This window comes from Phyllostomus hastatus, unplaced genomic scaffold (assembly GCF_019186645.2).
Source record: "Phyllostomus hastatus isolate PE091 unplaced genomic scaffold, TTU_PhHast_1.1 phas_scaffold_93, whole genome shotgun sequence".
Taxonomy (NCBI): domain Eukaryota; kingdom Metazoa; phylum Chordata; class Mammalia; order Chiroptera; family Phyllostomidae; genus Phyllostomus; species Phyllostomus hastatus.
Window position 1 is genome coordinate 18,881,605 of NW_025334042.1, and position 11,988 is coordinate 18,893,592.

Sequence of the window (11,988 nt, forward strand, 5' to 3'; positions counted from 1 at the left end):
CTCGCCTCTCCTCCGGGACCGTAAAGCTGCTGCCGTGATTTATCCTCCCCTTCTCCCAAATCCGATTAAATGGAGGAGCTCGGGGCCGGGGCGCCGCGGGGCCGGGGAACCGGGAGGGGGCTGCGGGAAGGACGGGGCCAAGGAGGGGAGGACAAACAGCCCCTCAGAGGCCGGCGGATTTGGCTTTATTTACAGCCGCGCCTTTCTTTTTATTTTTTATTTTTTTATGGGGGTTTGGTGAGCTTTCCCCGTCTTTCTCGTGTTGTGTTCAAGACGATGCCAAGACGGCTGAGGTTTGGACATGAGGGGAACGAGGTAGGCCTTGCCACCTTTCTCTAAAGGGGCCGGTCATACCCTATCTACGAGACACAAGCCTAGAAGAAGCAATGAGGGCCTGCAAACCCCCCACTTCCTTACTTAGGGGAAGGACAGGATGAGGGGAAAGGCACGAGGGAGAAGCTAAGAAGTTTTCATGCGACCACGTCATTGGGGGTCTGCTTATCTCATCTTGAGTAGATGAAGCCTGGCAGAGGCATGGGCATGCCTGGGGTGACTTCGCAACCTCACTGCAGGTCACTTGGTACCCGTCATTCCTCGACTGTCTCAGGACTTAGGGTCAGGGTGCTTGAGTCCCAGTCATCTTGATCCCCTATCTTCTTCGCTGATGCTGGTTTCCTCATTGGTAATCACTGGAATTAAGAGCGAGAAGAAAATAAAGCCAAAGCCACCAGAGGCAGCTAAGGCGTTTTACCGACTATTCCCCATTAAATGGGTTACCTACCCATAAAACCAGGGCTCCAGGAGCAACAGAAAGCAGGAATTCCATGTCTTCATTTTTCTCCTGCTACGTTTGAGCACTGAACCCCAATCCTGATGTGTACTATTTATTGGTGAATTTCTGGTAGATTTTTTTTTCATTGTGACTGTGCATGCTCGGGAAGGGGAAGCGAGGCCAAAACCCCGAAAGCTGTGCAGACCAAATCGCAGGCCACATTACTGATCGATTTAAACTGCGTTGCAGTTCTCACTTCTGCACACGGTCAGCTGCGCCTGCAGTTTCTCCTCTCCAACGCCAGGTGGAGCGACTGGCCGCAGGCAGCCACAGAAGTGGCGGACCAGGGCCACCTCAACTTTGTGGGGCGACTCGTTGGTCCGATCCGCGCATGCGCCAAGCTTTCCTTTCGCTCTTCCCGCTCCCCTCCCCTTTCTGTCTTCTCCGCACAGGGAGCAGGTAAGGCTTGGGCCCTTGTGCTTGCTTTGCGCCGCGCACGCGCGCCGGATACCTTTTTCTCGCGCGGATGCTTTGAGGCCCTTACCTTGCATGCTCCCACCCGGGTCCTCATGGCCTTCCTCCCTCCTGGTATCCCCGCGCCTTAAGGTCTACCCCTTCCGCGTGCCGGTGACCTCCAGGCGCGCGGGGCTGGCGCCATCTTGGATGACTCTGGGGGAGGGCTCCTTGGAGCTGGCGAAAGTCAAGTCTTAGAGTGTTCATTTCACCTGTTCCGACCCAAGCATTACAAACGCTTGTTTCTTACTCGCCTACCCTTTTAGAGTTTTCACAAGCCCCAGACTCTCCTCTCCTATCTCTGCTTTCTTCTCTCATCCTGACTCTGTGTCTTCTTTATCCTGAAATCTCCAGACTACAGGACCTCAGGTGCCGAGCAATGGGGATAGTGGATCATATAAAGCCACCAACCCCTCTAGTCAGCACCCCTCAAAAAAAAAATTGTCAACGTTGTAGAAGTGAACAAAACAGCCAAGACACTCCCTTCAGGCTGTTATCTGGGAGAGCTATGGCAGAAAACAGACTGGTTTCTTTGGAACCTTGGGTTGTCTCCCGGTACCATTCTCTTCCTGTCACTCTATTGTATTTGGGGGAAAATGTAAGTGGTGGGCTAATAGTGAGGTTTCTGTTACAGGCAGGAGGCCCAAAAGGGAGGGTGGGACCTGCATGGGATAATCTGTACCTGCCAGCTTTCCTCTAGGGTTTAATGAGAGTCCCCAGACTTTGCCCTCAAGAGGGAAAAGAACGTTTAAGGAAGGGAATGGTTAAGTCAGCAGCTCTGTAACTCAGGAAGGGAGGAAGAAACCTGTGATGAATTAGGTCTTCTGATTCTGGATGGTGCCATTGCCTGGTGTTGTAGGCTAACAGCTGCAAACTTGCCAAGATTAGGTGACCAGTGGAGCAATCTGCACTTCTTGCAAGGCTCTGTTAATTGCCACCCTTTGTGGTCTCACTTGCCAGCACCACATTACCCTCTTTACATAAGTTATTTCATCTAATCCCCCTAAAAACTACATTTTAGAAATGATATTGAGGTTTAATTCCTTGGGAAAAAAACAATCCTCCCTTTTTTAAAGCTTTAAAGAAATTTTGGATTTTGATCCAAGAAAACCTGAATAGTTCTGCACAAAATTGGGTTAGCATTACACATAGGTAGAAAGCAGAGTTCTCGACAGGATAAGATTTGAAGCTATCCATTAATCTAAAAGTAACTTAAAGATTCTGGAGTCGGAAGTGTAACCTAAGAAAAGATGAGTCCATCTCATTAAGGAAGTGTCACTAAATAGGCCTAAGTAATCAGTGAGTATTTTAACCTTTAGCATCTTAGAAAGCATTCACTTATGAGTGAGAAGAGTTCAATTCCTGGCTTTACCACTATCATAATTTCAAGACTGGTTTTTAGATGGTGCCTTCAGTGCAACTAAGAATCATTTGGGAAGCTTGTTTGAAATACAGGGTACTTGGGCCTTAACCCCAGAGGTCTTGACCCAGAACATCTAAGGGGGGGACCCAAGAGCATTTTTAATACATATACCATTCTTACCCCTAGATAACTACTTCAGGTGGGCTTCTCACTTCACTTGGAGAAACCCTGCCTTTAGATATTTAACTTACCTATTCCTCTCAGACAAGTTCAGTTCCACCAACTTAAGCACCTACAAAGCATCAGCATTGTTTTAGATCTTGATATAAAACAATACCCCATAATGTGATAGTGAAAATAGGTACTTTAGTAGTCATTGCTAATTAGAATAGTGGCAAAGTTCCTCATTGATCTTCCTCACTTAATTGATGTAGGAAATTGGGAATCAGATACTTAAAAGTAATTAAGATTGTTGGGGACCCTTCCAGTGTCTTGGCCTACTACAAATAACTCCCAAGAGTGTTTAGTAAAAAGCCCAGACAATGAGGTCTTAAAAAGGGTTCCTTTTGAATAGAAACAGGAAAGTTGAGACAAAGGACGCTCTGAGGAAATTTCTCTGACAACATCAATCATCAATCTATGGAAATGAATAACAGGTCTTAAAACTGGAACCAAGAGGCTACTTGCTTAGACCAGAGTAATCAAGTCACTTGATTGTAAGGAAATCTTGACTTAGGGTCCTAATTTCATCTCTTCTAAGACTTCAAGTCAGTCACTCTGCTCTCTGGCCACTTTTTTGCTAATAAGGATGTCCTTTGGTGAGAAAGGACAGTGTTTACAATGCTGCTTCTGTAATTCCAGCTCTCCTGCCACAGCCCCTCATTTCCTGAAAATGTACACCTGCGCCAAGTTTGTCTCCACCCCCACCTTGGTGAGTACCTCCTTTTTCTAGGAGAGTTTTTAAAGGGGCATCTTGTCTCTTCTTGTAACACCTTGTTCTTCACAGTTGGGGGAATATCCTTTGCTGTGCCCTCCTGTGTGCTTACCTGCCCCATAGCCCCTGGAAGCCAGTTAATTTTTCCCATCCAACAATCTTAGAAGAAGAGTATAAATGAAAATCTAGACTAAGATCAGGTTATTTGTACCCTAAAACTTTCTGTAAACTGGAACCCAACCAGAAATGGTAAACATGAAATAGAGTGCCTAGCTTGGATTGAGTATGTACTGTGTATAGAATCTTGTCCTGAGTTTTGGAGAGCTATAGGTAAGAGCCCCCTCTGGGAGCTTAAGTGTGGGTAGGAAGGTAAAATATACATAAATACACATTGGAAAAACCTTTGACTCAGAAGCAACCACGTGGAGGAAATTATAAATTATTAAATTAGTGGAAGCAATTGGTTCATACATCTGTAGTGAAAAAAGAGTGATACTATTGATGGGTATCATTTATTGAGCACTTAACTATATCTGGCACTAAGTTTACCAGTTTGTATACATAATCTCACTTACTCCTTGAATCAGCTCTGAGATACAGTCCCATTTAAAAGATGAGGAAACAGGCTTAGAGTTAAGTGGCTTTTCCTAAGATCACACAACTGATTACAGAGCTAAGGTGAATATAGATCTGTATGACTAAAGCCCTGTCTGTTAGCTACCATGTCGTCTGGCTTGGAGTTGGTCAGAAAAGGCTACCAGGAGGGGGTGAATTTAGAGCATGGATCTTTGTGCCTATCTTCAGAAGGGTGTGTTTAGGGAAAGATGCTCTAGTCATTGGCTTCCTTCTAATGGGCTAGCCATTACCAATGTAAATCTCTCTCTCATCTTTTTATATACTTATTTTATGTATTTATAGTAAAATAATTCATTTTATTTATTTTTTACATTATTTTTATTGTATTTTTCCCATTACCATTTATCCCCCCATACCCTCTTTCCTACACTCCCCTCACCTCCATAAATCTCTCTTACTGAGTGAGGCAAATGTTTCCAAGGCTTATATTTTTTCCCTTCTCGAGGCCTTCAAAAGGGTACAGCAAGGGTAGCCCCAAAAGAAGTAGACTTCTCTTAAAGCAAAGGAGAAGCCTAGGAAGCAAGAGAAATGGTGAGGTTCTTGAATCTAGAATTTGCTAAAAGAATAATCCAAGATTCTATTTAAGTTTGAGAGAGCTAAAGGGGCATTGAGTAACAATTTAGGATGGTTCTGAATTCCTCTCCATAGTCTTTCTTGACCTTCTTGCCCTTTTGTCATTCCTCCTAGGTCAGGAGCTCCTCTCAGCTGCTGAGCCGGTCACTATCTGCAGTGGTGCTGAAACGAACAGAGACACCGACAGATGAGGTACCTTACAGGTGGAATTGGGCCTGTGGTTTTGGGGTGGGCAGTGGGGAGGGTTACCTGGAAGAACCAGTAGGGGGAGTGCTGGTGGCAGTCATCACAGGAAAATTTAGTGAAGGATCAAGGCTACTGGCTTTAGGTGGAGATGGAGAACAGAGAACAGTTCGTTGATAGCATATGTGCTCTAGTGTTCCAGCTCTGGCTCTGGTGGCACATGCCCATGTGTGCTGCTGACGGCTTCATTTGGGAGCATTTAGTCCCAGGAAATGCTCTCTTCAGGGCACAGGCTAGGGTTTTGGTCTTACACTTACAGAGCATCCTTGAATCTTTTTTCTTTAAGATTTGATTTATTTATTTTCAGAGAAAGGGGAAAGGAGGGAGAGAGGGAGAGAAACATCAATTGGTTGCCTCTTGACACGCCTCCAACTGGGGACCTGGCTGCAACCCAGGCTTGTGTCATGACTGGGAAGTGAACCAGTGACCTTTCAGTTCATAGGCAGGTGCTCAGTTCACTTAGCCACACCAGCCAGGGCACGTTCTTGAATCTTAAAGATATTTGAAGTCTACTTCTTGGCAACATTTTAAGAGGTTTTTCCAGGAAGTAAAAAGATTTTCTGTTTGGGGGGAAAATATGATATTTGATAGCATAAAACATTTAAATGGTATAAAAGTTTCCAGAGCAAAAAAGGGTTTCCTAAAAATTTTACCTCCAATATGCCTCTTCTTCACAGAGCCTCAGCAGCTTGGCAGCCCCACGTCCTCTGACCTCACTTATTTCTAGCCGCAGCTTCCAAACCAGCGCCATTTCAAGGGACATTGACACAGCAGCCAAGTTCATTGGGGCTGGGGCTGCCACAGTAGGGGTGGCAGGCTCTGGGGCTGGAATTGGGACTGTATTTGGGAGCCTCATCATTGGTTATGCCAGGTAAGTTGGGCTCTCCATTGGCTCTGATATGCTTTCCAAACGTCTGGGCAGACGTATTTGGGGATCTAGAGCTATGCTGTCCTATACAGTAGCCACTAGCTATGTGCTGAGTTTAAATTTTAATTAGTTAATTAAAAGTACACCAAGTTTATGTGTTTGGTTTCTCAGTCACACTGACCATATTTCAAGTGCCCAGTAGCCACATGTGACTAGTGGCTACTATACTGGACAGTGAAAATATACAATATTATTGAACAGCTTTGGTTTAGAGCAGGAGTAGGCAAACTAAGGTGGGTAGGTCATATCTGAGTCATGACCTGGTTTTGTGCAGCTGAGCTAAGAATGGGTTTTACAATTTTTTAAAGGGTCATGTGGGAAAAAGACTGAAAGCCTGCAAAGCCTGAAATATTTACTACCTGGCTCTTTACAGGAAAAGTTTGCTGCCCCTGCTCTAAAGCCCCTCTAGAATCAGTATAGTGGCTTCACTGCTGTTTTTCCCTAATCGCTGGGAATTCCCCTCTGTCACTCCTGGGAAAACTGCCTCTGCAGCCAGCCCCACTGCTCCCTGACACTTGGGAGTAGTTGGTCCCCACCAACCCTGGGCATCACACTGTTAGAAGTAAATTAATTCTCTAGAGAACCTCAAGTTCTCTTAATGTCTTCAGGAAAGTAAATTTATTTTTTAGGATTTATATGAAACAAGAAGCCTACCTGCTTCTGTATCCAAAATTCTCTTAAAAGCTAGTGTTGCTTTACTTCATCCATGAAGGCTTCCAGGGGTGACAGTAAGGGAAATACAAAATATATACTGACTTTCAGAATTGGGAGGGCTGTTTTGTTGTTTTTGGTTTTTTAAGATTTTATTTATTTATTTTTAGAGAGGGGTAGCAGGGAGAAAGAGAGGGGGAGAAACATTGATGTGAGGGAGAATATCGATCGGTTGCCTCATGCTCGCTCCAACTAGGAACCAAACCTGAAACCCAGGCATGTGCCCTGGCCAGGACTTTTGCTTTGTGGGATGATGTGCAAGCCACTGAGCCACACACCGGTCAGGGCAGAACTGGGAATTCTTTATCCAATTTTAATTTATGTCATCTAAACCTTATAGGTGATTTTGTAGCTTCTTAAAGTTGAAAATCTTTTGACTTTTTAAAAAAAAAATTTTAAGATTTTATTTATTTAATTTTAGACAGAGGGGAAGGGAGAGAGAAAGAAAGGGAGAGAAACATCAATGTATAGTTGCCTCTCATGTGCCCCCTACTGGGGACTTGGCCTGCAACCCAGGCATGTGCCCTGACTGGGAATCGAACCCATGACCCTTTGGTTCGCAGTCTGGTGCTCAATCCACTGAGCCACACTAGCCAGGGCTCTTCTGATTATTTTGAAATGAGAAAAGGTAATGTTCTCTCTGACTCCCTTACCCTCTAGAATGATGTTTTTCTAACTGTCCCTAAAGCCTTAGAGTTCTGAGGGTATGCCCCAGAGAATATCTTAGAGAATGAAGGGGAAACCAGTAAAACAAGCTTTTACGTTCACCTACTTTTTTTTTACCATTGCAGTTTGGATTTTATGTTTCATATTTGGGGTTTCTGCTGCTTAAAGTTTGAAACCACTGCCGTGATAAACCCTGTCACTCCAAATATCACTTCCATCCTGGCTGGGCCCTGGATAGTTAAGTGTCCTGTCCCAGAGGTCTTAAGTTATGATGATGATATGGGTGATCCATCAGAGGTGGTAATGTGTGTACCTGGGTCGTATTAAACAAATTCGGATTCTCAATTGCCCTCATTCATCTCTGTAGAGCCCCTGATATGTCCAGGCAACAATGTGGGCATGGCTGTGTCACTCCAAGAGACTCATTATATAAGATGAGCTTGAAGGGATGAATTCTCCCTGAGCCCACCTTTGGTGTTCCTTTGCTTTGTGTGGACTAGAAATTCAGTCTTTTTTCTTCCCCTTCTCCCAGGAACCCTTCTCTGAAGCAACAGCTCTTCTCGTACGCCATTCTGGGCTTTGCCCTCTCAGAGGCCATGGGGCTTTTTTGCCTGATGGTGGCTTTTCTCATCCTCTTCGCCATGTGAAGGAGCCGTCACCACCTCCCATAGTTCTTCCTCCCATGTCTTGTCTGCCCTGTATGTTCCTTTTCCTATACCTCCCTAGGCAGCCTGGGGAAAGTGGTTGGCTCAGGGTTTGACAGAGGAAAGACAAATAAATACTGTATTAATAATATGTTCCTTGAGTCTCCTGTGTATATTTCTTTTCCACAGTTGGCTGAGTGCCTTGGCGAAAGTATAAGGCCTGAAGGGTGGTGACAATTCTAAACTCAACGTGGGTCTGGCCTCACTTGTTCTTTAGTATGTGTCAGGAAAGCTTTGTTCATATCAGGTCTCCTTTTTAATAATTTTCACTTGCCATGGCCTGTTACTCACCTTCGATGATTGGGTCAATGGCAACTTACAGTGCTGGCTGGCATAACATTATGACTAATGGTCTCTGTTTCCACTGCGGCTGTCCTGGCTTAGGCCCTCATTGCCACCCACCTGGTCTGTTGCAGTACCCTCTTGACTAGCCTTCTGTCTCTAGTCTCTTCCCTTCAGCATTTATTTTCACCCACCATTTCTGCCTTAAGCATAAGACTGGTTTTACCATTTACCAATTCAAAAACAGTCTGGCCTCAGCTCTCTGTTTTATTCACATATACTACCAAAAGTGCGCTGTTTGTCATTTTTTCCAAATATTTTTCTTGTGTTCCTGTCTATCTTCAGCACTTGCCCTTTGGCCTTTTCTCTTTTGTACCCCAAATCTCACTTCTCTCTTTATGAAATTCTCCCTATTATACTGAAAGACTTAGCTTAAATGCTGCCTCTTTGTCCACGAAGCCTTCACCTGGTTTCTACCCACCATCAGCCAATGACCATTAATGCCTATAAAGGACTGTAGAACATGTATCCTTTATAATGCTTGTATGGTCTGATAAGTCATGGGTTTGTATGTGCCTTGTCTTCCCTGTTAGATTGTCAGTTTCTGGAGGAAAGGACTTGGTTATCTTTATCTTTGTATATCCAGAGGTGTCTAGCATGATGCATCTTAGCAATGCTTTAGTCACATTTAATTATGTAGACCAACCAGCTCAACTTCACAAGTGAGGAAACAGGGTGTAAGACTGCCACCATGTTGTTGGTCATGTGTGACTCTCCCCATGGCTAGTTAGTGTTGGTGACTTACTTTCCCAAGCAAAATAAGCAAGCAAACCTTTTCCTTGAAAAACGCCTCAACAGGGACCTTGGACAGTGGGGTTAGTATCAAGTTTGGTAAAAAATTACTAATATTTTCTAAAGGTTAAGTAAATTTTTTTTAAAAAGATTTTTATTTTCAGAGAGCAGGGAAGGGACAGACAAAGGGAGAGAAACATCAATAGGTTGCCTCTCACATGCCCCTACTGGGGATGTGGCCCGCAACCCAGGCATGTGCCCTGACTGGGAATCGAACAGACAACCTTTCAGTTCACAGGCTGGTGCTCAAGCCACTGAGCCACACCATCCAGGGCTAAAGGTTAAGTGAACTTTAAACCTTATCTTACATCTACTTGAAATAACTAAGTATTAAAGTCCTTTCAGGAACATAATGTAGATAACTACAATGCATTTTCTTTTGGTTCAATTAATGAAAGTCCAGGCTCAAACTTGACTCCAGGATAGACAGATGCTCAGGAAACAGGTTACCCCAAATCATTCACCCTTGCTCTTTTGCTACTGTGATTAGGGGTTGAGAGGAGTCTGTCTACAGTTGGCTTTCAGATTGCTATACCATCACCAAGTAACTATTTTGGGCCGTGGCTCAAAGTGGACCTCACAGGAACAGTTCCTCCAGCCAAGAGTATGTGGAAGGTAGCTACATATTTGGAGATGAACAGCCCTCCCTTTAGCTCACCTGAGTTTGAACCGCTACTGCCTCCATTTTCTATCCCCTTCCTGAGTCATCAGATCAGAGTCAACCGTGTTTTCTTTCCTTGTCATTTCCTTGGCCTGCCCTTTGGGATTGAATCTAGCTAACCCCTTAACAGTTTAGGGGCTTGGACAGAGCACAGCTTGGTGGCCCACGAGTTTTTGTTCTCTGAGGTGAATGATGAGGTGGTGCTGCAACAGGCTTGGAAGCAAATTTCTTCAACAGGAGTTGGCAACCCGGATCCTCTTTCAGGCCCCAAGAGATGGCAACTCAAGTTGCCAACAATTTAGGGTAGAGGAGTGCTATGTTTTTAGTAGCGAGAATCCAAGAGCAAATTTGCTGAAGAGTTTTCTAATTTTGAAAACATTATTGAAATAAAGCTTTCTATTTGTCCTTGTAGTTAGAACACATGATTTGAAATCAGGAGGTATTAGTTCTCATCTCATACAACTGTCCACTGTGACATTGGGCAGATCATGAACCAATAACTTTCTAGGACCTCAATTTCTTCCTATATACTAAGTAGGGATAATAATTCTCATTTCAGGGATTATGTGTGTGCAACAAAGGCACCTGGAATATTTGGAAAGGATGGAACAAAGTAACAAAGATAAAGATAACACACATCAAAGTTTAATGTATATTGATTGTAATTTGCTTTCTCATTTTCCATGGAGTTCAGAGCATCTTACAGGTATTTTCCAGACAGCTTATACCTAGGATGATTATCATAGAAAAGAGAGTTGACCATTCAAAATTTATAAAGTTTGGTTGAAAGGCATCTGGAGAGAGAATGCTGGGGTTCTGAAGGCAGCAAGTCTTATTTCCCTGTTACTCCTCAGTTTTTTCAACAGTCAGTTGTGTTTCTTTTATACCAGGGGAACAGTGTCCATAGGTTTGTGCCATCCTAATCAGAAGAAAATGGTGTCCTTGGGAAATCATTTAAATGCTGAACAGCAATAATGAGGATCCCTGTTCCAGTCTCCCTTTCAGGATGGATTTATTATTTTGAAGCCTTCTCAGGTCATCAAGATAAGAAAGCTGCTCAGGAAACAAGACTGTTGATTTAGCTTAAGTTGGTGTCCAAGGACCTAGAGGCTGCTCTGCCTTCTTAACTCCAAGAGAAATGAGGTGAAGGAATACTCAAGTTGAGTTCTGAAATAGAGGAGTAACGTGACACTGGTAAGTAGAGAATATTGTCCTAGTCCTCCAAGTTTTGAGCAATGAAACTATTGAGTCATATCTAAAAATACACATTTTCCAGCATGTATTCTTAGGACACACTATGGGACACTTGGTGTTGTGAGCATTGGATGAAAAACTAAAATAAGGGAAGATTTTTTAGTTTCCAGGCATTCCTTAAAATGTCTTTATTTTTGAACATTTACCCCAAGGCACTCTTGAGTGCTAGTACATTATGATCAAAGTAGCTGCTTGAGCCCTGGTTGGTGGGGTTCAGTGGATTGAGTGCCAACCTGTGAACCAAGGGGCCACCAGCTCAATTCCCAGACAGGGCACATGCCTGGCTTATGGACCAGGTCCCCAAGAAGGGTTGCACGAGAGGCAACCACACATCGATGTTTTTGCCCTCCCCTCTCTCTAAAAATAAATAAAATCTTTTAAAAAAGGCCACTTGAGAAATGGCAGAGGACATGATAGATAGAATTCCAGGGATGAGGTCAGTCAGGTCCCTCGTCTCAAATTCTTGGCTTCTCAGCAGTGTAAATGATTGGTTAGAGATGGTTTATTCCCACTACCTCCTTCCCTCCACCCCAAAAGAGATCATTTCCTCTGATCTTTTAAATAAGTGCTATGTTAGGCAGAATTTTTGTTTAAGATTTTATTTATTTTATTTTTAGAGAGGTAAGGGAAGGAGATAGAGAGAAACATCAATGTGCGGTTGCTGGGGGTTATGGCCCGCAACCCAGGCATGTACCCTGGCTGGGAATCGAACCTGCGACACTGGTTCCCAGCCCGCGCTCAATCCACTGAGCTACGCCAGCCAGGGCTGGTAGGCAGAATTTTTTAAATGACCTCCTAAAATGTTCTCTAATCTCCAGAACCTGTGAATTTGATGGGATATTATGTCTATGGTTATGTTACATTACATGGCACAGTTGACTAAGAGGAAGATTGTC

The 11,988-nt window shown here is 43.9% G+C and overlaps 1 protein-coding gene across 1 annotated transcript; it reads left to right on the forward strand.

Moving 5' to 3' along the window:
• Nucleotides 1-286: 286 nt before the first annotated feature.
• Nucleotides 287-8,134, forward strand: ATP5MC2 (ATP synthase membrane subunit c locus 2). The gene is made up of 6 exons (XM_045829488.1): nucleotides 287-315; nucleotides 1,022-1,231; nucleotides 3,510-3,579; nucleotides 4,906-4,983; nucleotides 5,712-5,905; nucleotides 7,872-8,134. The coding sequence occupies exons 1-6, from the start codon at nucleotides 302-304 to the stop codon at nucleotides 7,984-7,986; spliced, it is 681 nt and encodes a 226-aa protein (XP_045685444.1). The 5' UTR covers nucleotides 287-301; the 3' UTR covers nucleotides 7,987-8,134.
• The last annotated feature ends 3,854 nt before the right edge of the window (nucleotides 8,135-11,988 follow it).

Bases quoted from the DNA above. Each gene is read 5' to 3' on its own strand.
- ATP5MC2 (XM_045829488.1), top strand. The intron at 4,984-5,711 runs GTACCTTACAGG...TCTTCTTCACAG, and splicing joins CAGAGACACCGACAGATGAG to AGCCTCAGCAGCTTGGCAGC. The intron at 5,906-7,871 runs GTAAGTTGGGCT...CCCTTCTCCCAG, and splicing joins CTCATCATTGGTTATGCCAG to GAACCCTTCTCTGAAGCAAC.